Raw genomic sequence first — 27387 nt, forward strand, 5'->3', positions numbered from 1 at the left:
ATATGACAAGGTGCCAAGAAAGAAACTATTCAATACGCTGCAGTTATATGGTGTCAATGGGGCATTATATCAAGCAATACTTAGTCTTTATTTGAGTTGTAAGTCAGCAGTTAGAATTGAAGGAAGTACAGGAAGATGGTTTAATGGTAAATCTGGTGTGAGACAAGGATGTACATTATCCCATCTGTTATTCATTATCTATATGGATCACATTATGAAGGAAAGTGGTATTAAACATGATATTAAAATTGGAGATATTAATGTCAGCTCTTTGCTTTATGCAGACGATGTTATACTTCTAAATAAATCCGCTACAAGTCTGCAAGATTCTCTGACTAAATTGAATAGCTGTTGTAATAGATATGGTATGAAGGTCAGCAATAAAAAGACAAAGACAATGAAAATAGGCAGAATCATTGAAAATGTCAACTGTGTTGTGAATGGAGAACCTATAGAACAAGGAAAACATTTCAGCTTCTTAGGCACGATTTTTACTGAAGATGGTAAATTAAATATAGAAATAGACAACAGAATCAGCAAAGCTGGTATGGTGGGAAGTCAATTGAATAAATTCATATGGAATAAGAGAGAAATTAGTCGGAACACTAAATTAGCTGTATATAAGACAGTGTTCAAACCAGCTTTAACTTATGGATCTGAGAGCTGGGTCAGAAGTAAAAAAATTGACCAAAGACTAGAGACCACAGATATGAGAGTCCTGAGAAAGATTATAGGCGTGAACAGATGGCATCAATGGCAATATCATATTAAAAATGAGGATATTAGGAAAGAACTTGACATTGTCAGCATCCAGGAATGCGTTAGCAGAGCTAATCTCAGGTGGTATGGTCACTTAAATAGAATGGGAGAGGAAAGATTAGCAAAACAAGTGTTCTCTGTCAGGTTGGCAGGAAAACGACCCAGAGGAAGACCAAGATATAGATGGATTGATACGGTACAAAGTGCCTTAGATGATAGAAATATAAGATCTGATAATGTTGGAGTCTTGACAAGTAACCGACTGATTTGGAGGAAAATTGTAGATAGGAAGTTAGTAATGATGTAAATTTTTTATGTAGTACTGTCATATCCTGTACACCCCTTGAGGGTACATGGCAGGAATTTGATGACGATGATGATGATGGAGTTTAGATAAAAATTAAATAAATATAGACACTCTTTATTTATTTAATAAATAAATAGAGTGTCCTGTTTATTTTGTTTTATAAATCTGGTCATTTTAGTTTAGTATCCTTTAGGTTTACATGGGTAAAGTGGATGTCATTATTTTAAAGCCAAATGTTTGTAGAAGCTATGAAAGTTTCGTAAAATGACCTGAGAGCTTATGAGAATACAATCTTCAGCATTGGAGTTGTCTTAGCTTGGATTATTTAAAAGACTCAAGCACTGCCCAGGCATTTCAAATAAAATTTCACTGACCTGACAGCTGTTTCGAACTGGTTGGTTCTCTTCAAAGACCAGGCAGAAATCTTAAGATAGCAAAAACTCTCATTCAGTAAAGAAATCACAAGACTTTCATGGTTTCTACAAACATTCCGCTTTGAAATGAAGCTGTATGATTTTCTTTAGTAATTATTTTTACACACCGACCAAGAGTTCACTTACAAAAAAATGCATTTCTCTGATATTTGATTTCATTAGTACTGAATGAGAGTTTTTGCTCTCTTGCCTTGTCTTTGAAGGGAACCAGCTAGTTTGAAACAGCTGTCAGTTTAAGCGTAAAGAATATAACTAGGATCTGTATTTAAGTTTTGTTGAACTTGAAGAAGGTGGTAAGGAAAAAGCTATTCAGTGCTGCAATTATACAATGTAAATGATGCAGTATCTATAGTTTTATATCTTACATATGTAGTCTCTACTTTAAGTTGCAAGTTGACAGTACAATCAAAGGATATATGATTTAAAAATCAAGATGTAAGTGGAAGATAATATAATACTAATTAACGATGAAAGTCAAAATTGTTCATTTGTATAATTTTTGGTTTTGTTTCATAGCCATATTCAATACAGGAAGATAACCACTAAAAAGAGAGAACAGCAATTATATTGAAAGTGTGTGATATTTTAAAAATAATCATAATTAAAATTCTGAATATTTTTACGTATTGTTTATGTTAGTCTGTTTATTAGTTTTAGTTTCATAACACGCATTGTCGGCACTTGCGATGTGCCCATTATTGAAATTGTTGTGTCAAAAATTATATGTAAAGAAGTTAAAAAATTGATCTACTTACCAGATTTGATATTTGTATTACTTACAAAACAGGAATTTTATTGTAGTTTAAAAATATTAAGTTTTGTGTTTTATGAAGACATTCTCTATTTATGCCTAACTTCTTGCTTACCAGTTTCATGGAGTGTGCATGCTCGCCGAGAAGTTTGATGTGTGATTGACAGCTGACAAGTTCGGTATCGAAGCAACGGGAAAGTAAACAAGGATAGCGTTCGGAAGGAATTTAGAACATAGGCTGGCAGATATTTAGATTCAGAGGAACTTGAGTTTTTTTATGTGACAGTCAGAGGAAAATCAATACAATATTCCAAAAAAGGAATCGTGGAACTATTAAGTTTTAATGTGGAATAAGTATGTGGATAAATAAAAGAAAATATTGCTATATATGCGTTTTAAAAGGAATATTGGAGGAAACGCTAATTGAAAGATTTATAGTAGATTCCAAAAAGGGAATCGTAGAACTGTAAGTTTTTTTTAATTGGAAGAGTTAAGACCTTCAATAAGCATTTAGTGAATAAAAGAAGAAATGTATTTTTGATGTTCTTCAAAACGAATTTGTGCAGAACATCCAGTTGGTTCATAATAACATGAACCCCCAAAAGCAAGAGATTCTGTTAATTCCAGGATATGAAAGAGGAGAATATTTGTCTTTGGGAGAGATAATGAAGGTATTTCATTATGAAGATGAAGGCCATAATTAGTGATTATTTAATTGATAGTTTTGTATTATATCTATTAGAATTAAAAGTAACTCTGATAATAGACAGTTCTATGTTGTGAATTGGTTGAGCATATTTTATGACCCTTGACAAAACAGGTTTGACTACACCATATTTCTGACAAAGGTGATGTAAGCTAAAATCGGTGTATTTGCCAGTATAAGTTGATTTTTTTATAAGTGACTATACATAGTTGTTTGATGTAAAATGAGAACATTCAGAAAAGGAAAATGGTTAACTTCTACTTCTAGAGTAAATTTGATTGTAAGGTTTACCGAATTTTTTCAAATTCATGAAGATTGAGCAAAGAAGAGTACCATATAGCAAAAACATTATACGTGATATCTACAGGAATCCAAGGAACTCATTGCAGGAGGGCACTACTCTACTTTGCTAAATACATCTCACCCTCTCCACTACTACTTAATTCTCCTACTACCATCAATGCCATCTACTGTCCATCATCACCAACAGTATTTTTTGCTTTTGTCATACAGCAAAAACGTCATCAACATATCTATACCAAATTGATGGATTAGGTGAAAAAATGTTGAGAATATATTGTTCAAATTGGGAACAGCTATGGGGTCTCCCAATTTCCCTACTCTAGCTAATTCCATTATGTAACATTTTGAACAGCATATTTTCAACATTTTTTCACCTAAACCATCAATTTGATACAGATATGTCCATGTAGTTTTTGCTGTAATGGAACTCCTCTTTGTTTGATCTTCATCGATTTCTTGAGAAAATTAATTCCGTAACTCCAAGAATCAAATTTACCCTAGAAGTAGATAATAATCATATACACTTCTCAGTATACTGAAAACTGACTCATACTGGCAAATACATTGATTCTAACTCACATCATCCATGTGAGCACCTGTTCATGGTATCAGCTCTTTTCATTCTTCCTCTCACTCTTTTTTTTTTTCCCTACTTGGCCTAGCAATGAAAACACATTTATAATATCAAAATTATTTTTATTTTTTAACATAATCTCCCTTTAGTCTAATGCATTTATTCCAGTGCCATTATCCCATTCCTGTAGCGGTTCCCAGTAAGATCTGCAAAATACCCCTCTACAGCTGCAATCACCTTGATTCGAAGAAAAATGCTGAACAGCAAGGAAGAGTTTTAGTTATGGGAAGAGATAAAGTCAGAGGGGAGCCATATTTGGGGAATAGGGTGGATGTTCTAGCAATTCATAGTATAGACCCCTTAATTTTCCCATTGCCAAAACAACTTTGTGGGCAAGTGGATTGTCCTGATGAAAGATGATTTTTTTCTTCTGCAAACCAGGTCTTTTCTCACGAATTTTTTCGTCTAGTCTGGTTAAAAGATCGGAATAATATTCCCCGGTTATTGTTTTACCTTTTTCAAGATAATTAATAAACAAAATGCCTTTTGCATCCCAAAATACCGATGCCATGACCTTGTCTTCTTTGGTGCTGAACAACCGACTTTTGTACACCGTTTTGACTGCTGTTTGGATTCTGGTGTGTAATGGTGAATCCAAGTCTCATCTATAGCAATAAATCGACGCACAAAATCAGTTTTATTCTTGTTAAAACGCTCCAAGAAATCATGTGCGCATGGAAATCAGAGATTTCCATGCGAGTGCTTTTTTGATTGCCTGTCAGCAAGCGTGGCACCCATCTTTCACAAAGCTTTTTCTTTTGCAATTCTTCATGCAAAATATATTCTACACGTTCTTTTGAAATGTCTATAGTCTCAGCAATTTCACCCACTTTGACTCACCAGTCATTCAATACTATATTGAACACTTGATCAATGATTTCTGGTGGTGTTACACTTTTTGGACGTCCTTCACGTGGATCATCTTCATACTGGTATGGCCACTTTTAACCTCAGCAGCCCATTTCTTTATTGTCGAAAACGAAGGAGAAGAGTGCCGATAAACTTTTATGAACTTCGAATGAATTTTTTTGGTGTTAAACCTTCTTTTACAAAGAATTTTATAACCGCACAATACTCAATTTTATCCATTTCAAGGGATGCAGATAACACTTGCTTCAAACAGCTGGATAAAACAACCTACTTGATAGAATGACTTGCACTTTCACATGGATGCTTATGACAGATGTATCAACTTAGAAAAAGAAAATCTTGCCAATGGTGTTGTCATCTTTAGTCGAGGCTGAGAACATTTCAGACCACCCATGTATTTGCTCTACTTCTCCTGAGTACTTTTCACTTGTGAAAACCCACTGAGAACCTACTTGTGAAAAATATTATGGCAAGGACCTAAAGACAGATCACCAGATCCTTCCACAGAAAAATTGATACTTTTGTAACCACTGAAAGTAACTTGAATTTACCCAGTGATCCTGACACATTGGAAGATGTATTGGATATTTCTCTCGAGGAAGAGATGGACACCAGTCATCCATACTTACCAAACTCTAATGAGAAATAAACCTGACAACAAGCCCTCAACTTTCTGGAAATTAGACAAGTCTGCAAAGCCTAAACAATAGGAAAATTTTTGCAGTGGAATTGTTGAGAGTTTTGCCAGAATATCGATCATATCAAGCAGCTGCTACAGAAACACAAGCCTTTTTGTTTCTGTCTGCAGGAAACATATTTAAACTCCAGTGTGGAGGACTCTTCAGGAACATCACTCTTGTATGCAAGAACAGAACTGGAGATGTTCCTGCACATGGTGGAGTAGCTATTCTTGTGGAAGTTAGACTCCATTCCATTGTGTTTGGCTTAATACTGCTCTGGAAGTGGTACTTTGCCTATCTGTGTGGTTTCTAATCACAGTATGCTCAATATATTTGCCTGGGTTCTGAATTAAATGTAACGGAACTTGAAAATCACATGCAACTGTCTCCTAATGGGTGACTTTAATGGACATAACATTGTAGGGTAGCATCAACATGAATAAACAAGGTCGTATTATTATTATTGAGCAAATGCTCAATAACCATTACCTCTCCCTTATTAATAACGGAGCAAATACCTTCTTCCACATGCCTACCTATTCTTATTCGACAGTCGGATCTTATAATCTGCTTCCCTGCCTTTTTTTCGTTGCTGATATGGGATATTGATATATATGGAAGCAATCATTTTCTTCTTATCAACATTGTCTTCATACAATGTCCTGCATGGATGTCCATGTGGAAAATGGACCATGCTGACTGGAATACATTTTTGAATATTGTAAAATTTAATATTGAAGAAGTCAGCCATATGCCTATTAACGAAACTAAGAAGTATGTCACAGATTGCATTGTTCATGTAGCCACTGCAGCAATTTCAAAAACATCATCCCGATTTCCACTCCATCCAAAGCTTTGGTGGAACCGAGAGCGCCAAGCAGCCAAAATAAATAAATAAATAAATAAATAAAGATAGAGCATGGGATATTTTGTAGATATCCTACGACAACAAATTTAATAGCATTTAAACGTGTTTGGGCCACAGTACGTTATGTGAAACATTAGAGTCAGAAATAGTGCTGAATTAAATTTACATCATTGATTAATCAAACAACCAAATTTGTTTTTCAACCAATTTGACAAAAAAAAATTGAATGCGATTAAGCACTTGCAGTTTAGTCGATGTAGGAACAGAAGAGAGGAATTTGTTCTTGGTAGGTTCTGCATAGGTCACATCCACCTCACACATTGAGATAATGAGGACTGATGTCCCACCTGTGTGTGGGAGATGCAACATCTGTCTTACCATCAGTCATATACTGATGGGGTGCAGGTGCATCACATGAGAGAGAAATGACAACTTTACTTATCTGGCCAAGCTTCATACACTCAGCCAGATGATATCAGACTGACAAATTGCATGAGATTTTTACAAAACATTAATTTATTCAAAGACATTTGATTATGGATTTGTTTATATGTAGATACTAAACTTTGCACATACATTTTATTTACTCATTTATCTTTTATTATTATTATTCTTAAAAGAGATCCCCAGGGAATCGGGAACTCATCGAGGGAGGTCACACTATTTGCACCAGTTGTCATACCTGTTGTTTTTCAATTCATTCATGCTACTTGCACACACAGCATCCAGTACCAATCCATTCCAATCATGCACCACTCTATGAGAGAAAAATCTAGCCTTCACTCCCTTCTTGACAACATTCATTCTCAACTAACTTCCAAGGATGCCCTCTTGTCCTTTCCCCACCCTCCATAAAATGAAAAATTCCATCAACTGAAGTCCTGTGTGACCCTTTCAGAAGTTTGTAAATCTCAATCATAACACCCCTCTTTCTCCTGTTTACCAGTGTTTGTACAAATTCTCGATCTGTCTTCATAATCAATATTCCACAATTCTGATATCATTTTTAACACTCTTCTTTGCATTCTCTCCACTATCAAAAAGACCACACCTACGCGGTAATTGAAGTGAAATCTTATCAAGGCCTTGTAAGAGGCAAAATGACTTCCTCATCTTTATATGTTAAAGTTCGTTTCAGCATTGCAATCATATTCCGAGTTGTATTAAATATGTTCATCCAATTCTCCTCTCACCAGAAAACTGTCTATGATCAGATTTACCTTTAATTCTAATGGTTATAATGTAAAAACTATCGATAAAATAATCAATAATTATGGACTTCATCATAGCTGTTCTGAAGAAGTTTCCAGAATTTATGAATTTCAGAAAGAATAGGAAGACTTTTTTTGCCAGACTGACGTAAAAGTTTCTTTCAGTCAAGTTTGTATGCTAAATACCTTCATTATCTCCAAAATACAAATATCCTCATTTTTCTTAACCTGGAGTTGACAGAATTCCCTGCTATTGGGGCTTGTACTGTTATGGACAGTACAAGCTCGATGTTCTGCACAAATTTGTTTTGAAGAACATCAAGACAAATATTTCACTTAAGGAACCCATTTAATCTGGTTTAGCAAGCCATGGTTTACATACAAAACCCAGAATTCAGTGGAACAATACCAAAGTTTTAAACAAAAGTTATTTTCTTCTCGAAAGACTGTACAAAGAAAGACTTTAAGCACCATCCCACCTTTAACAAAACAATTGCCTTGAACTTTCTCAATTTTCAGAAGTTATCCTAACTATTATGCACCATTCATGGATTTCATAAATTGTAATTATTTAAATGTAAAAATATTAATTTCATTTTAATCATCATCATCAAATTCCTGGCATGTACATATCATATCCTGTACCCTCAAGGGGTGTACAGGATATGATAGTACTACATGAAAAATTTACATCATTACTAACTTCCTATTTACAATTTTCCTCCAAATCAGTTTATTACTTGTCAAGACTCCAATATTATCATTATCAGATATTATATTTCTATCGTCTAAGGCACATTGTACCGTATCAATCCACCTATATCTTGGTTTTCCTTTGGGTCATTTTCCTGCCGACCTGGCAGAGAACACTCGTTATGCTAATCTTTCCTCATCCATTCTGTTTACATGACCATACCACCTGAGATTAGCTCTGCTAACATATTCCTGGATGCCGACAACGTCAAGTTCTTTCCTAATATCCTCGTTTTTAATATGATATTGCCATTGATGCCATCTGTTCACGCCTATAATCTTTCTCAGGACTCTCATATCTGTGGTCTCTAGTCTTTGGTCAAGTGTTTTACTTCTGACCCAGTTCTCAGATCCATAAGTTAAAACTGGTTTGAACACTCTCTTGTATACAGCTAATTTAGTGTTCTGACTAATTTCTCTCTTATTTCATATGAATTTATTCAATTGACTTCCTACCATTTGATATCATGTTTAATACCACTTTCCTTCATAATGTGATCCATATAGATAATGAATAACAGAGGGGATAATGTACATCCTTGTCTCACGCCAGATTTAACATTAAACCATCTTCCTGTACTTCCTTCAATTGCCGACTTACAACTCAAATACAGACTGAGTATTGCTTGATATAATGCCCCATTGGCACCATATAACTGTAGCGTATTGAATAACTTCCTCTCTTGGCACCTTGTTATATGCCTTTTCCAGATCGACAAAACTTAAATACACATCTTTGTTATATTCCCATGCTTTCTCTACTATTTGTTGTAAAATGAAGATCTGAACCTGATAGTCTCTATTTGGCCTGAATCCAGCTTGTTCTTCACCAAACTTTTCTTCCACAATTCTTCTCAACCGTTTCTCAAGTATACTTGCATAGATTTTACCAGGAACACTCAGTAGGAAATATCTCTGTAATTCTCACATTCCGTTTTATTTCCCTTTTTTATATATGGGCACTATTAGAACTCTACTCCAATCATTGGGAATTTGTTCCTCTGTCCAGTCTTTCTGAAGTATGCAGTGCAGCCACTGTAAGACTTTTATACCACCATAGTTCAGCATTTCTGGTCGAATATCATCTACTCCTGTTGCCTTTCCACATTTCAAGCCTTTGATGGCTTTTTCTACTTCAAGTATGGATATGAATTCCTCTCTGTATGCCTGTTGAGTGTTTTTACCACTGTGCTATCACTGCTTGTTTCATTTAGCAATTTTTCGAAGTAATTACTCCATTTTTTAAATAACGAAACCTGTGGTGCGTTCATAATTAGAAGAAACACGTATAAACCACAGTGAAAATAATATTTCATCCTAAGTATCTTAGGACATCATCAGTACAGTATTTAAACAAAAATTAGGAATAACATACAGTTAGGGCGCATGATTACAATAGAATCTCATGAAAACTTGCATAACGTGCTAAAGTAGTACAAAAAAAAAAACGTTAATTATTTAACACAGTTTTGTATGATAATTTCCCATACTTTAGGAATAGTAAGAACGTCGTTGCGGTTTAGGTTTGGTCTGTGTAGTAGGGCTTCAGAACTTTCTATGTATAAACGTTCATGTTTAAATAAAGATCTCTGTAAAAGTTTAGCCTTTTCCCAATGGATCCTATGGTTTGGATTTTCAATTCCGTGTTGAGAGAGGCCAGATTTCTGCGGTTTAAGAAGACAGGAAGAAGTGCATAGGATTCCCATACCTTACCTTAAAGGCATCTCAGAACGGCTTTCTAAAATTATGAAGAAATACAATTTTGCCACTACTTACAAACCTATCAACCAAATTTACAGCTTATTACCTTCTAAGGACAAATTCTCACCCTTGATGTTACCTGGTGTTTATGAGATTCCATGCTCATGCAAATTATCTTACTTTGGACAGACAGGTAGGTCTGTTCAGAAACGCATCTCGGAACATCAAGACCACATTCGTCTTCTTAAACTGCAGAAATCTGGCCTCTCTCAACACGGAATTGAAAATCCAAACCATAGGATCCATTGGGAAAAGGCTAAACTTTTACATAGATCTTTATTTAAACATGAACGTTTATACAAAGAAAGTTCTGAAGCCCTACTACACAGACCAAACCTAAACCGCAACGACGTTCTTACTATTCCTAAAGTATGGGAAATTATCATACAAAACTGTGTTAAATAATTAACTTTTTTTTTGTGTACTACTTTAGCACGTTATGCACATTTTCATGAGATTCTATTGTAATCATGCGCCCTAACTGTATGTTATTCCTAATTTTTGTTTAAATACTGTACTGATGATGTCCTAAGATACTTAGGATGAAATATTATTTTCACTGTGGTTTATATGTGTGTTTCTTCTAATTAATTACTCCATACTTCAAGGATATCTTTGTTCTCCTGTTTTCATGTCACCTTTATCATCTCTAACTCCCTTTACAGCACTCTTTCCTCCATTTCTAAGCTTCTTCAACAACCTCCAGAATATCTTACCATCTTCTTGATATTTATTTTCTATGTTCTTGCCAAAGCCCTCCCATGACTTTTGTTTAGCTAGTTTTACAGTGTATCACTTTCTTACATTTGTTTCTGTATTCCTTAAGAGCAAAAGCTGACTCATTTGCCAGGAACTTTTGATATGCTTTCTTCTTTTCCTTCACTGCCTCTTTAACTTCCTGTGTCCACCATGGAGTTCTGATTTTTCTATCCTTGCAGGCAACCTCACCACATGCCTCTCTGGCTGAATCAATCAGGGTTTTCTTCAAGGCTTGCCACTGAATCTCCAAGGTTTGGTTCCTGTTCTCAAACTCTTTCATTGTTTCTTCAATAATCTTTGTGTATTTTAGTCTACAGTTTATATCTGAGAGCTGCTTGACTTTTATTTGCTTTGAAACTTTCTTAGATGTTCTTTTCCAATTCAATTTTATTCTGCTCAAGACTAAAAGGTGATCACTTCCAAATTCAAATCCTCTCTATACACTCTGGTGTCCTGCACCAGGAAGAAAACATCATTATCGAGAATACCATAGTCAATGAGACTTTTCTTATTCCTTGCCTCTTCTCTCCATGTGAATTTGTGCACATTTTTATGTCGGAACATGGTGTTAGTAATAACCAGTCCATGTCCTTTTCAGAAATCCAACAGGTATTTGCCATTATTATTAGCTTTGCTCTTTTCTCCAAATTTTCCCAAAATATTTTTGTAGGTCTGACAATCATTTCCTACTCTGCTATTCAGATCCCCAACAAGGACCAACTTTTCCTTTTTCATTGTGTCAGTTGCTTTTTCTAAAGCATAAAAAAATTCCTCCACTTCTACCTTAATAGAATCTTCTGTGGGACCATAGGCACAAATAAGTCTCATTGTCCAGTTCCCCATTCTCATATTTGTCCACATCACTCTACTTGAGACTGCCTGCCATTCAAGAAGATTAGCCTTGTATTTTGTGTTGAATACTATGGCTACTCCTTCTTTTCTTTGATTGTCATTGCCTGAATATAGCATTTTGTATTTATTGCTCAGAAAGATATCACCAGTTTTGTTTCGGTCACCCCTATTATGTCGATTTGGTGCTTATCTAATTCCTCTGCTAACTCCATTTCTTTGCCATTCAGGCTTCTTATGTTGATAGTACCGATCTTTAACTCTGGTGATGTTGTGTTGGTGTGTTTTCTCAGATTTGTTCCAGTAGCTGACTTTTCACTGTTCACCCTGGTTTCTTGGGGAAAACAACGGGAGCCTTGTTTAACCGGGTGACACCCCAGCCGGCATACCATCCTTTTTTATTTTTGTTTAACCAATAAGAATACAATTTGGTTGACTTAATCCCAAATTGCTAACCCATCCTCATTTGTTCAGTATCCAGGTAGATAACCAACAGGGTGCACCACGAGAAGGCGAAGATTGGGCATTAGGTCATAATCCCTGGTCGGTTCTCCGCATTTCTTTAAAGGCTATGTGGAGGTCTCCTCTCGGTTATACAGCTTTGACCCTTAAGCACCTCTATTTTATTTTAATTTCATTCCTAATATCTATTAATGCAGTTGGAGTTATCCTCATTCAGTCGATAGCAGATATATAATTATTGTTCTTTTTTGTGGTTATCTTCTTATATGAAAAATGGATATGCAACATAATAAAAATTCTATAAATTAACAATTTTATGTAAACGACTTCATTAATTAGTATTATAATTACGAAGGATATATGGCATTTATGCAAGTATAAAATAAATATCAGGAAGGTGGCCAGATATTCTGGAGTCTGATGAAAAAGCTCAGAAAGGTGACATGAAAACTGTAGAAAAAGGTATCCTTGATGTATCGAGTACATACATACCATGATTCTTGACATCAAGTATCAAAGAATCATCAAGTACCCCATCGAAAAATTGCTAAATGAAACAATCAGTGACAGCACAGTGGTAGAAAACACTCAACAGGCATGCAATCAGGAATACATATCTATACTTGAAGTAGAAAAAGCCATCAAAAGCCTGAAATGTGGAAAGGCAGCAGTAGTAGATTATATTCGACCAGAAATGCTGAAGTATGGAGATATAAAAGTCTTGCAGTGGCTGCACTGCATAGTTCAGAAGGCCTGGACAGAGAGATAAATTCCAGATGATTGGAGTAGAGCTCTCATAATGCATATATACAAAAAAGGAAATAAAACAATGTGAGAATTACAGAGATATTTTCCTACTGAGTGTTCCTGGTAAGATTTATGCAAGTATACTTGAAGGATTGTGAAAAGGGAAGCTTGGTGAAGAATTTTTTACATAGTATGGAATCTGAAAACTCTGCTCTAGAGACCAAACATCTGGACTTTTTTCAAACCACTTCATGCCTCCAATAAGTGGACCAGTGATCGTACACCAGGTGATGAAATCCATTTCCCACCTACAGCCAATTGCAAACTGGGGCTTTCTTCGACAGTGCTCCCTGCAGCCACAGTATTTGGTCTCCCACAAGTTGCAAACTGGCAAAATGTGTGGTTGCATGATTTTTTGCTAGCTAATCGGGAAGTCTCCAGGTTTGTTACTACTCGGTTCAGTCCCATGTACTCAGGCCAAATAGAGGCTGTCAGGATCAGATTTTCACTTTACAACAAATAGTAGAGAAATCATGGGAATATAACCTAGATCTGTAGTAAAGTTTTGTAGACCTGCAAAAGTCATGTGACAAGGTGCCAAGAGAAAAGATATTCAAAATGCTACAAATGTTTTGTAACAATGGCGCATGATATCAAGCAATACTTAGTCTTTATTTTAGTTGTAAGTCAGCAGTTAGAATTGAAATAAGTACAGGAAGATGGTTTGATGTTAAATCTGGTGTCAGACAAGGATGTACATTAATTCCTTTGTTATTCATTATCTATATGGGATCATATTATGAAAGAATTAAAACTGATATCAAAATTGGAGATGTTAATCTCAGCTCTTTAATTTATGCAGATGATGTTATATTTCTAAATAAATCCAGTATAAGTCTGCAAGATTCCCTGTCTAAATTGAATAACTGTTGTAATAAATTTGGCATGAAAATATCAAATGCTTGTGAATGGAGAACCTATAGAACAAGTAAAACATTTCAGCTACTTAGGAACAATTTTTAGTGAAGATGGTAAATTAAATATGGAAATAGACAGCAGAATCAACATAGCTGGTATGGTAGGAAGTCAACTGAATAAATTTATATGGAATAAGAGAGAAATATGAAGACAGTGTTAAAACCAATTTTAACTTGTGTATGTGAGAATTGCTTTAGAAATAAAACACTTGACTAAAGACTAAAGATCACAGATATAAGAGTTCTGAGAAAGATTAAGGGTGCGAATAGATAGCATCAATGGCAATATCATATTAAAAACGAGGATATTAGGACAGAACTTGACGTTGTTAGCATGCAGGAATGTGTTAGCAGAGCTAATCTGATGTGTTATGGTCACTTAAACAGAATGAGAGGAGAAAGAATAGCAAAATAAGTGTTCTCTGCAAGTTTGGCAGGAAAAGATCCAGAGGAAGACCAAGATATAGGTGGATTGATACAGTAAAAAGTGCATTAGAAGACAGAAATATAAGATCTGATGATGTTGGAGTCTTGACAGATAACAGATTGATTTGGAGGAAAATTGTTGATAGGAATTTAGTAATGATGTAAGTTCTTCTTTTACTACTATCATGATATCCTGTACATCCCTTGAGGTTACATGTCACGATTTGATGATTATGTGGCAAGATGATTTAATGTGTGGTAAAGTAGGCAGTGTTTTATTACTATTTTCATAGCTGTTACATGTATAAGGATCACATGAGGAAAATGGCACTGATATCTGAAATGGAAGTATTCAACTCTATTCTTTACTTTATTTCTAAATAAATTAACTTGGGATATTCAGAACTCTTTAAATTGAATAACTGTTTAAGTATGGAAATAGCTAACCATATAGGAAAAGCTGTTGTCATAAGAAGTCAAATCAAGAAACTAGCGGCATGAAACTATTTATAACTTATGGAATTTTAACCACATGAAAGTTGAGTTAGAATAAAGCAGTTCATTGAACTCTTACATAATTAGCATTCAGGAAGAGTTTAGGAAGCATGTTAGTGAAACAGAATGGGAGAGAAAAGGTTATTTAAATAAGTGTGTACAAGAATAACAGATAAAAGACCTAGAGGAGTCCAAGATAGATGAATTTAGTGGTATATTTAAGTCTTGTAATGATTATTCTGATGGTTTTTGAGTAATCTGTTTCAGTGTTCTAATATTCTGTTGATTGCATTCCAACCTCTTTCATTACTGTAATATAGGAGCATGACAAATAACAGATTAATTTGGAAGAATGTTTGCTGCTAGGAAGCTAAATACTTGAACTGTCATAGTATCTTTGTAGCCAGTTACAAAGTTGAAAATTTTGTAATTAATAAAAATATATTTATCATTACTATTATTTCTTACCATTTCAGGAAATTACATTGTATAATCTATTAATTATAACTTTAATTAATACGCCTATATGCTGTCAATGTTACATCGCTGTCATCAAGGATGTCAAAACTGTGTGCCAAACAAGCTGACGAAAGATGACCAGTTGCATCTAGAGTCCTAAATGGCACCCCTACTGGACTAAATTGGGTCAGTTGGACTGAAGATCTGAGAATGAGTGCTTTCCAAATTTGTTGAGGTTTGGAAAGTTTTTCAGGGCTCATTTTTGTGTTTGCTGCAGTACAATAGAGTGGCTGTCTTTCAGTGTATCCTGTGGTGAGTATCCAAAGTGTGGTCAGCAAGTCCAGAGTGGCTGTAATAGTGTAAACATGCCATGTGTTCAGAAAATCTGATATTGACTGTCCTGCCTGCTTGGCCATAGAAGGAGAGTTTGCAACTGCAAGGGACCTGGTAGGTCTAGGGAATGTGGTTAGTCTTTGGTGTAGCAAATAAGGGATGCTAGTTTTTATGTGGTCTGTAAAGTGGTTATAAGGTTGTATTTCTTTAGGATTTTTGTTAATTTGAATATGCCCTGGATATATGGAAAGGTGATAGATTTTGTGTAATCTCTGCTCTGCGGTGGGGAGGGGGGGGGAATTGTGGTTACAGGATTTGAATACTTTTTTAGATTTTGTGGGAGTTCTAGTCATTGCTGAGAATGTGGTCAATCTCTGTAGTGGGAGCTGTAGCTATTGGGGTGAAGGAAGAATGACTGCATGTGAATGTATCTATGTGGGTTTTCTGTAAACTGAGAATGCCAGATCCTTGGCATTCTCAGTCTACAGTTCTTCTCCTGGAATATTAGGTTGTCTAGGAAGGAGAGACATGTTTTTCCTTTTCTAATGTAAACTGGATCCTGGGATGTTGATTGTTAAGATAATATTGAGTATCAAGGCCATGTGGCCAAATGGAGAACACATCATCATCTATGTAGTGTAGCCAAACAGTGGTTTATGTAGGACAAAGTTTAAGGCCTTTTTTTTTTTCAAAGGTCTCCATGAAGAAGTTGGCCAGGAGTGGAGAACTCATGGTTGTCCCTTCTATCTGTTTGTAAAATTTTTCTTGCCAAATGAAATACCAGAGTTCATGGTGAACTGAAACAGGGCTTAGACATGAGGAGATATAGTTAGGATAAGGTCTAAGGTGTCTCTAGCGGGACATTAGTGAAAAGAGAGAGAGAGACATTAAAGCTGACATTTTTTCCCTCCTTCAACCAAGGAGTGTGAGGTTTTCTTACTTGACTGAGTTTTTTTTTTTGTGTGTGTGTGAAGGAATATTGCCAGTGCATTGGCTAAATGTTTAGCTAATTTGTATGTGGGAAAATCAGTGCCATCCGTGCAATGTAATGGCATATTTTTTTTTTATGGATTTTTGATAGTCCATATATCGGGGCAGAAGGAATTCTACAGTTAAATGGTTTTGGTTTGTTGGTGACTTGCAAGAAGTGACTGTTTTAAGGAGCCTGTAAAGTGTTCTGATTCGTGGGATCATATTCTAGAGCAGTGTTTCTCAACCTGTGGTCCGTGACAATGGGACAGGTGGTCCACAAGCAGACTTAAATTAATTAAATATATATTTTTTAATTATCTAAACAAATTAAAATTGAATAAGTAAAAATTATTGAAATCAAATAATGACTTATAAAAAAAAAACAAATATCATTAGAATGTTCAAAGGCAGAAGCAATAAAACTATATTGTTGTTCGCTTCACTGTTTTTATTATTCGTTATTCTGCTGCTAAATTTGTAGCATCAGAATGGAATAATAAGAGGGGTGAAGTGAACAACAATATAGTTTTATTGCTTCCTCCTTCTTCCCTTGCTGTTTTGTCAGATTTGAAGTGAACATGTCTTATCCACATTTCAACCAATGTCTTGTTGTTTATTGATTTTTATTATTGAAGGTTTCCCTCCTTCAACCAAGGTCAGTATATCTTGAGAAGTGCTAAGTGATACTTGGACAAAGCATGTCATGAGTTAACCCCAGTATTATATATTTATATATTTTTCGGAAATGTATTAGTAACTTGTTACCAAACATCGTTTTTACCACATCTTTTATAGCTGGTGTAGCAGATTTCCCCGATAGAATGAGGGGACAACTATAGGAAATATAACAGTTCATATTTGGAATTCAGGTTTACTTGGTGTGGAGATGAAAGTGAACAGAAACCTCAATGTGTTTTGTGTTATGAAGTGTTGTCGAACGAGTGCCTGAAACCTGTGAAACTCTGACATTTAGAAAATAAACGTGATGTGAAAAATAAGCCAGTTGAATTTTTCAGTGATGCTTAGGGACATTAAATCATGGGAAAGGTGTAGTTTTGGCCATGGGTTCCATTAATAGCAAGGCACTGGAAGTATCCTATCTCTTAAGTTTGTGCATAGCGAAAGCAGGGAAACCTCATTCTATCGGGGGAAATTTCCTACTTCCAGCTATAAAAGATGTAGTAAAAACGATGTTTGGCAACAAGTTACTAAAAGATGTTGATTTGATTCCTCTTTCAAATGACACTGTAGGTCACAGAATTAATGATATGGCAGGTGACATAGAATCTCATTTAATCGAAAGAGTTAAGAAGAGCCCTTATTTTACGTTACAAATAGACGAGACTACTGATGTTACAAATTATACGCAGTTAATATGCTACGTAAGATATGTGCATGATAACAACATTCATGATGATATTCTGTTTTGTAGAATTTTGCCATCCCAAACAACTGGAGAAGAAATATTTCACACTCTCAATAATTACATAACACACAAATGGATCCAGTGGGAAAAATGTATAGGCTTCTGTTTGGATGGAGCTTACACCCTTACAGACAGGCATAGTGGGGTTATTTGTATGGTCAAGGAAGTAGCTCCGGATATGAATTGGTACATTGTTTCATACATAGGAAAGTGTTAGCCTCCAAAGGAATGCCACCAGAATTTAAAACTGTGCTATATAATGCTGTAAAGCTAGTTAATTTTATTAAAGCTCGACCGTTAAATAACAGATTATTTTCAGTACTCAATGAAATGGGCAGTGAATATATACAACTTTTGCTTCATTCTGAAATTCGCTGGCTTTCCAGGGGCAAAGTATTAACAAGGTTATTTCACTTAAGGCATGAAGTTTTATTATTTGTAAATGAATGTAATTCTGATTTTGCATCACTCCTTGTTGACGAAGCATTGTTATCAACACTATCCTGTCTTTCAGACATTTTTTTGAAATTAAATTACCCAAATCCCTCCCTTCAGGGAAATTCTTTAACTGCTCTTGATGCCTACAACAAAATAAAGGCATTCGAGAAAAAACTGGTTTCATAGATTAATTATGTAAAAGACAAACAATTTGCACCTTTTTCAACATTGGAATCCTTTTTAGTGGAAAATGATATTTTTGTTGATTCTGAGTTTCTGGAAAGGGTTTTTGACCACCTCAAAAATCAGAAATGGAATTTTGAAACATATTTTCCGAATAACTTTTATAAGAAATTTGTGTGGGTTCGCGATCCATTTCAGGCTTGCAGTCACGAGAATGACCTTTCGTTATCGAAAAAAGAACAGTTAATTGAGCTTTCAAGTGACAGTGGACTTAAAATGCAATTCCGTGATCTTGGTTTTGCTCGATTTTGAATCTCGCCTTCAGTGATAAGTGAATTTTCCGAATTATCTGAACAAGCATTGAAAATCATCATGCAGTTCTCTACAACCTATCTTTGTGAGAAAGGATTTTCATCGCACCTTCAAATAAAAATAAAATACAGAAATCATCTTTGTGTGTATGCCGATCTTTGACTGAATTTGACCAATATTGTGCCAGATATCCAGCAACTCTACAAGGGCTGAGAAGCTCAACCATCTCATTAAAAGTAAGTAGTAACATAATTAGATCGTATTATTTATTTGTTTAATAAAAATTAAAACTTTGTTCAATGATGATACACTTTTAATCATTTACTTCCAATTTAATTATGTTTCTATATGTATTCAAAACAAGCTTTTAGATTTATTATGTTATAAATAGCACAGTTTTTTTGAAATGTTGGTAATTCCTACTTAGATTTTTTTTAAAAAAATTACGAAAAGTAAAAACGACATATAGGGAAATAAATTAAAAACACTGTTTACTTTTGAAGTAAACTTTAATTCCAACATTCTAAAATGTTATTTTTCTTGCTTTTCTGTTTACAAAATCGTCGAAGTCTATGTCATCACTCAGTTGTTATTTTATAGACAGTAGGGCAAGATTTCTTAAATGCCAATAAAGCCACCGGGGAGGATTCCTCCCTTCTCCCCATCCCCTAGCTACGCCTCTGTAACTTAGTGGTCCGTAGAATTGTTTTCAGCATTTTACTGGTCCTTAGAAAGGTTGAGAAACGCTAGAGAATACTTCCTCTAGAACAGCGCTGTTCTAGAGGAAGTATTAATTAAAGTTATAATTAATATTGATTATACATTGTGATTTCCTGAAAAATAATAATAATGTATAGCCAATGTATAAACCTTTCTACCAGAATTTATCATCGTATAAGTAGAAGTCTGTTGTTTATTCCTCAATATGCTTAACACTTAAATCTCTGTTTTATGTTTTAGGATATCCAGACTGAAACTACATTCCAGATTCAACCATCTGAAAAGAAAGCAGAATTAAGCACAGACCAGTGGCCTTTACTATTAAAAGTAAGTTAACTTTTCTGGTACGTATGACACTAAGCAAGGATTGGCAGTTTATTTTTCCTTCCCTTCCCATGATGTCATTTAATGTTTTAAATATGTAAGCTTCCTTCCTGTTTCATGCTTACCTATAAAACCTATGCCACTATGCTGTCATTCGAATCCAGATCCAGTTAATCCTTATTCCTGTAGTATCCTTTGTCTTGGAGTAATACAGAAATCATATTTCTGATATACAAGTAGTGAAAAGGTGCATCACCCTTATTAAAATACTCTAGATTAGAAGTAGTTAAAAGTATTTTCACTTGCTTATGAATTTAATTAATGTTGCCAAGAAATTATGTTGTTAACCAAGTGAAAATATTTCTTCATTTAACTTGATAATTGGTCACCATCAATTAGAAAGAGGGAGATGGGACCCCTTAGTTAACTTCCTAAAAAGGGATTGTCCAGTTAGCTTCTATATTGGACAAAGACATAATGATGGACACTAGTTTTCTGGTCCACGTGGTTACACATACAAATTTAGCCTTATGGGTACTAAACGAGTGATCGTTATGGGTGACTTTAATTTTCCAAATATTGATCGGGTAGAAGAGAAATCTCATGATAAGAAAGAAGAGGAATTTATTGAATTGTTGCAAGACAACTTTCTCAAGCAGCATGTGAAAGAAGGAACTCGAGGTCAAAGATTGTTGGATTTACTCATAGCGTCAGAAGGGGGTCTCTGTTAAGAATATGGTTATTTTACCAGCATTTGGTGACAATGATCATGCTGTGCTTTCTTGAGAAGTATCTAATTGTATTGATGCTCCAATTAAAACAAGTTACATGCTGAACCACAAAGCTGGAAATTATGATCAATTTATAATAGATTTAGTTTAATCCTTTATCCAAGTGTGTGCAAACAAAGTTTGCACCTGAAAGTTGGTCAAATCCAACAATCTTTGACGTCGAGTTCCTTCTTTCACATGCTGCTTGAGAAAGTTGTCTTGCAACAATTCAATAAATTCCTCTTCTTTCTTATCATGAGATTTCTCTTCTACCCGATCAATATTTGGAAAATTAAAGTCACCCATAATGATCACTCGTTTAGTACCCATAAGGCTAAATTTGTACGTGTAACCACGTGGACCAGAAAACTAGTGTCCATCATTATGTCTTTGTCCAATTGAGGACTGGAGTAAAGTGATACAACACTGGGCAACTCCTTGCAAAGGTGGAGCAAGCTACAAACACTCCTATCTCAGTATCTCCCATAATGCAAAACATATCTCCTTGCGGATATGTATAATGTTATGCATTAAGGGAAGGGCCACTACCCAGACTAGTTTCGACCTTTATTTAGGTCTCTTCAGTGGGAGCCAGGCCCAAGTGGAGATACCAGGCAGAAGCATTAGCAAGGTCATCTCCTCCTATAGGAGCTGCCAAATGGTGTGCCACCTTTTTATTAAATTACTCTAGATTTAGAGAAAGATGTTGAAAGTTTATTTTTCACTTGGTCAGACTATAATAAATTTAGTTTAATCCTTTATCCAAGTGTGCAAACAAAGTTAGCACACACTTGGATAAAGGATTAAACTAAATTTATTATAGTCTGACCAAGTGAAAAATAAACTTTCAATATGATCAACTTAGGAGAATACTATCTTTGGTCCCAGGGGGTGCTTAAGGGTCAAAGCTGTATAACTGAGAGGAGACCTCCACATAGCCTTTAAAGGAATGCGGAGAACCGACCAGGGCTTCTGACCTAATGTCCAATCCTCACCTTCTTGTGGTGCACCCTGTTGGGTATCTACTTTGATACTGAACGAATGAGGGTTGGCTGGTAATTTGGGATTTAGTCGACCAAATTGTATTCTTATTGGTTAAACCAAAATAAAAAAATGATGGTACAACATGACAAAATTTCATGCCGGCTGGGGCGTCACCCGGTTAAACAAGGCCCCCGTTGTTTTCGCCAGGGAACCAGGGCGAACAGCGAAAAGTCAGCTACTAGAACAAATCTGAAAACAAACCCCAACTCAACATCACCAGAGTTAAAGATCGGTACTATCAACGTAAGAAGCCTGAATGGCAAAGAAATGGAGCTAGCTGAGGAATTAGATAAGTACCAGATCGACATAATAGGGGTGACTGAAACAAAAAAGACCAAAACTGGTGAGATCTTTCTGAGCAATAAATACAAAATGTTATGTTCAGGCAATGACAATCAAGGAAAAGAAGGAGTAGCCATAGTATTCAACACAAAATACGAGGCTAATCTTCTTGAATGGCAGTCAGTCTCAAGTAGAGTAATGTGGGCAAATATGAGAATGGGGAACTGGACAATGAGACTTATTTGTGCCTATGGTCCCACAGAAGGTTCTACTAAGGTAGAAGTGGAGGAATTTTTTGATGCTTTAGAAAAAGCAACTGACACAATGAAAAAGGAAAAGTTGGTCCTTGTTGGGGATCTAAATAGTAGAGTAGGAAATGATTGTGAGACATACAAAAATATTTTGGGAAAATTTGGAGAAAAGAGCAAAGCTAATAATAATGGCAAATATCTGTTGGATTTCTACTCAGGACATGGACTGGTTATTACTAACACCATGTTCCAACATAAAAATGTGCACAAATTCACATGGAGAGAAGAGGCTAGGAATAAGAAAAGTCTCATTTACTATGTTATTGTTGATAGTGATGTTTTCTCCCTGGTGCAGGACACCAGAGTGTACAGGGGATTTGAAATTGGAAGTGATCACTATTTAGTCTTGAGCAGGATAAAATTGAATTTCATATTGAAAAGAATGACATGTAAGAAAGTTTTAAAGCGAATAAAAGTTGAGCAGCTCTCAGATGTGAACTGTAGACTAAAATACAGAAATATTATTGAAAAGAAAATGAAAGAGTTTGAGAACAGGAATCAAACCTTGGAGATTCAGTGGCAAACTCTGAAGGAAACATTGATTGATTCTGCCAGAGAGGCATGTGGTGAGGTTGTGTGCAAGGATAAAAAAATCAGAACTCCCTGGTGGACACAGGAAGTTAAAGAGGCAGTGAAGGAAAAGAAGAAAGCATATCAAAAGTTCCTGGCAAATAAGTCAGCTTTTACTCTTACAGAATACAGAGACAAATGTAAGAAAGCTAAACAGTGTGTAAAACTAGCTAAACAAAAGTCATGGGAGGATTTTGGCAAGAATATAGAAAATAAATATCAAGAAGGTGGCAAAATATTCTGGAGGTTGTTGAAGAAGCTTAGGAATGGAGGAAAGAGTGCTGTAAAAGGTATTAGAGATGATAAAGATGAAATGAAAACAAGAGAAAAAGATATCCTTGAAGTATGGAGTAATTACTTTGAAAAACTGCTAAATGAAACAAGCAGTGATGACAGCACAGTGATAAAAAAACACTGACCAGGCATGCAGTCGGGAATACATATCCATACTTGAAGTAGAAAAAGCCATCAAAGGCTTGAAATGTGGAAAGGCAGCAGGATTAGATGATATTCGACCAGAAATGCTGAAGTATGGTGGTATAAGAGTCTTACAGTGGCTGCACTGCATAGTTCAGAAAGCCTGGACAGAGGGACGAATTCCCAATGATTGGAGTAGAGCTCTCATAGTACCCATATATAAAAAGGGAAATAAAACTGAATGTGAGAATTACAGAGGTATTTCCCTACTGAGTGTTCCTGGCAAGATCTATGCAAGTATACTTGAGAAACGGTTGAGAAGAATTGTGGAAGAAAAGCTTGGTGAAGAATAAGCTGGATTCAGGCCAAATAGAGGCTGTCAGGATCAGATCTTCACTTTACGACAAATAGTCGAGAAAGCATGGGAATATAACAAAGATCTGTATTTAAGTTTTGTCGATTTGGAAAAGGCATATGACAAGGTGCCAAGAGAGAAGCTATTCAATACGCTGCAGTTATATGGTGTCAATGGGGCATTATATCAAGCAATACTTAGTCTTTATTTGAGTTGTAAGTCAGCAGTTAGAATTGAAGGAAGTACAGGAAGATGGTTTAATGTTAAATCTGGTGTGAGACAAGGATGTACATTATCCCCTCTGTTATTCATTATCTATATGGATCACATTATGAAGGAAAGTGGTATTAAACATGATATTAAAATTGGAGATATTAATGTCAGCTCTTTGCTTTATGCAGACGATGTTATACTTCTAAATAAATCCGCTACAAGTCTGCAAGATTCTCTGACTAAATTGAATAGCTGTTGTAATAGATATGGTATGAAGGTCAGCAATAAAAAGACAAAGACAATGAAAATAGGCAGAATCATTGAAAATGTCAACTGTGTTTGTGAATGGAGAACCTGTGGAACAAGTAAAACATTTCAGCTACTTAGGCACGATTTTTACTGAAGATGGTAAATTAAATATAGAAATAGACAACAGAATCAGCAAAGCTGGTATGGTGGGAAGTCAATTGAATAAATTCATATGGAATAAAAGAGAAATTAGTCGGAACACTAAATTAGCTGTATATAAGACAGTGTTCAAACAGTGTTAACTTATGGATCTGAGAGCTGGGTCAGAAGTAAAACACTTGACCAAAGACTAGAGACCACAGATATGAGAGTCCTGAGAAATATTAGAGGCGTGAACAGATGGCATCAATGGCAATATCATATTAAAAATGAGGATATTAGGAAAGAACTTGACATTGTCAGCATCCAGGAATGCGTTAGCAGAGCTAATCTCAGATGGTATTATCACTTAAATAGAATGGGAGAGGAAAGATTAGCAAAACAAGTGTTCTCTGCCAGGTTGGCAGGAAAACGACCCAGAGGAAGACCAAGATATAGGTGGATTGATACGGTACAAAGTGCCTTAGACGATAGAAATATAAGATCTGATAATGTTGGAGTCTTGACAAGTAACAGACTGATTTGGAGGAAAATTGTAGATAGGAAGTTAGTAATGATGTAATTTTTTCATGTAGTACTGTCATATCCTGTACACCCCTTGAGGGTACATGGCAGGAATTTGATGATGATGGTCCCATGGTATCAGTTACTGAATGGGAAAAATATCAGCAATGCATGGGAATCTTTGAACAAGTGCTTAAATGAAGTATATGAATGTATCCCTAGTGTTCAAAGAATAAATAGGTTGAGAGTGAAATGGATGTGCAGCCTTATTAAGCAAGAGATCCACAAGAAGATGATGGTGTGGGAAGAACATTGTTAGAATAAGAGTGAGAGGTGTTATGAAATATATAAAGCTCAGGCCAGAAAAGTAATGAATATTATATGGAAAGCTAAATTGGAATATGAAAAGAAATTGGCTGTGCTAGCTAAAAGCAATCCATGAGAATTTTATTGTTATGCCATAAGCAAAAGAAAGAATGAATGTGAAAGAATAACTTTATTGAATGCAGATGATACTCGAGTGTTGGAAGCTAATGAGATTGTACAGTTAATGAGTACTCACATTGCTAAGATATATCAACTAGGTGTATGTAACATGGTGCACAGTGGTACTGCTACATTGGATGAAGAGTTAGAGGTTCAGGAAAATGAGGATGAAGATGGGACCATAGGCACTTAGGTTTAGTGCCTATGATCCCACAGAAGGTTCTGCTAAGAAGTGGAAGAATTTTTTTAAGGCTTTAGAGAAAGCAACTGACACAACGAAAAAGGGAAAGTTGTTCCTTGTTGGGGATCTAAATAGCAGAGTAGGAAATGATTGTCAGACATACAGAAATATTTTGGAACATTTGGAGAAAAGAACAAAGCTAATAACAATGGCACATACCTGAAGTATTTCTGCTCGGGTTATGGAATGGTTATTAATTACACAATGATGCAACATAAAAATGTGCACAAGTCTCATTGTCCAGTTTCCAATTTTGATATTTGCCTACATCACTCCACTTGATATTGCCTGCCACTCAAGAAGATTAGTCTCGTATTTAGTGTCAAATACTATAGCTACTCCTTCTTTTGCCTGATTATAACATTTTGTATTTATTGCTTAGAAAGGTCTCATCAATTTTTGTCTTTTTTTTGTTTCAGTCACCACTATTATGTTGATCTGGTACTTATCCAATTCCTCAGCCAGCTCCATTTCTTTGCTGTTCAGGCTTCTTATATTGAAAGTACTGATCTTGAGCTCTGATGTTGTTGGAATGTGTTTCAAGGTTTACTATCTTTAAATAACAAAAAAAAATTATGAAAAAGTCTTTGACTGGGTAGGCCTATGTGCAATGTTTAAAAGCTTTAAAACATATGAATAAATGATCTGTAGCACACAATTAGAATGAAATGAAATATACCTAGACCCAAAAATATGGACAAATCAAGTATAATATAAAGCGTAAACATAGAAAGAAAAGATAGAAATAAATCAAAAAACAAATTGAAATAGTGGATTCATTGGGCATTATTACAATTGACCATAAATTTGGTAACAAAATTGTTATTCTCTGCCAAAATAACATCAAGAATAACAGAAGAAGGAAAAGTTTAACTTTCATCCTTTTCTAAAGTATGAAAAATATAGGTAGATATTTATAAAGGAAAATTTTCAAACTTTTAAAAAACATTTTACAACTACTGGGTATTCTCTCCCACTATGACATGTGATAGTGAAACTTGGAACCGTACTAAAAGGAGTTAGGGAGACTGGAAGCAGCACAATGAAACATGGAAAAAGCCATTCTGAGGATAAGATAATTAAATAAAAAATAAAAAAAAAAAAAAACGAGCCTAATGAGTGGATAAAATAGAGTGGTACATGATTGGAATGGATTGCCATAGGATGTTGTTTGTGCAATCAATGTGAATGAATTCAAGTCTGATAGCTGGTTTGTGTATAGTACGCCCACAGATTCGAGACCCTTCAACACTTCTGCACATGTCAACAGGAGGAGAATCCATTCCGATAATAGGGTAATCAGTCTGTATTATGGGATGAGTTGTTTATTATTACACATCGGAAAATTAACTTCTCTTTTATGATCATTGTAGTTAACTATATTGCTTGTATAACAGTTGGAAAATTTTACCTATAAAGCATGTGATTTCGCGTGTTGGCGACCAATTTGTAAGTCCGTCATTTCTTTCTTCCCTTCTCGACTATTCTTGGCAAGATGCCAAGCAGCGATCTACAGACTGTGGGTAAACTATAGTAAGTGTCCACCCTCGATGAGTCCCTGATTCCTTGGAGTCCTCTCTCTCTCTCTCTCTCTCTCTCTTAATAATAATATATGTGGCTTCCTTTGACACATTAAATAAAAACTATTAAATTCATTTTGGTTTTCTTGGCATATTGCTGAAGTCTGGTATAAGTCAATAAGGGAATTATTTGTTGAAAGTAAACAATTATATTTATACTAAAAGGAAAATCATTTTTATATGATCCCATTCCATTACATAATTAAGAATTGTGTAATGGAATGGGATCATACAAATTATTCATGAATCATAAGTTAAACAATTCTTATTTGATTTTAGGCATGATT

The 27387-nt window shown here is 35.2% G+C and overlaps 1 protein-coding gene across 2 annotated transcripts in view; it reads left to right on the plus strand.

Moving 5' to 3' along the window:
- Positions 1-27387, plus strand: part of Nop60B (dyskerin pseudouridine synthase 1 Nop60B) — a 124160-nt gene that overhangs the window by 17675 nt on the left and 79098 nt on the right. For both annotated transcript variants that reach the window (XM_090411709.1, XM_090411710.1), the window contains one exon: positions 19836-19922. In XM_090411709.1, the coding sequence (XP_090267835.1) occupies positions 19836-19922 (87 nt within the window). The remainder of the gene's footprint in view (positions 1-19835; positions 19923-27387) is intronic.

Source organism: Typopeltis vanoorti, chromosome 21 (genome assembly GCF_054136105.1).
Source record: "Typopeltis vanoorti isolate ZY-2024b chromosome 21, IOZ_Tvanoo_1.0, whole genome shotgun sequence".
NCBI lineage: Eukaryota > Metazoa > Arthropoda > Arachnida > Uropygi > Thelyphonidae > Typopeltis > Typopeltis vanoorti.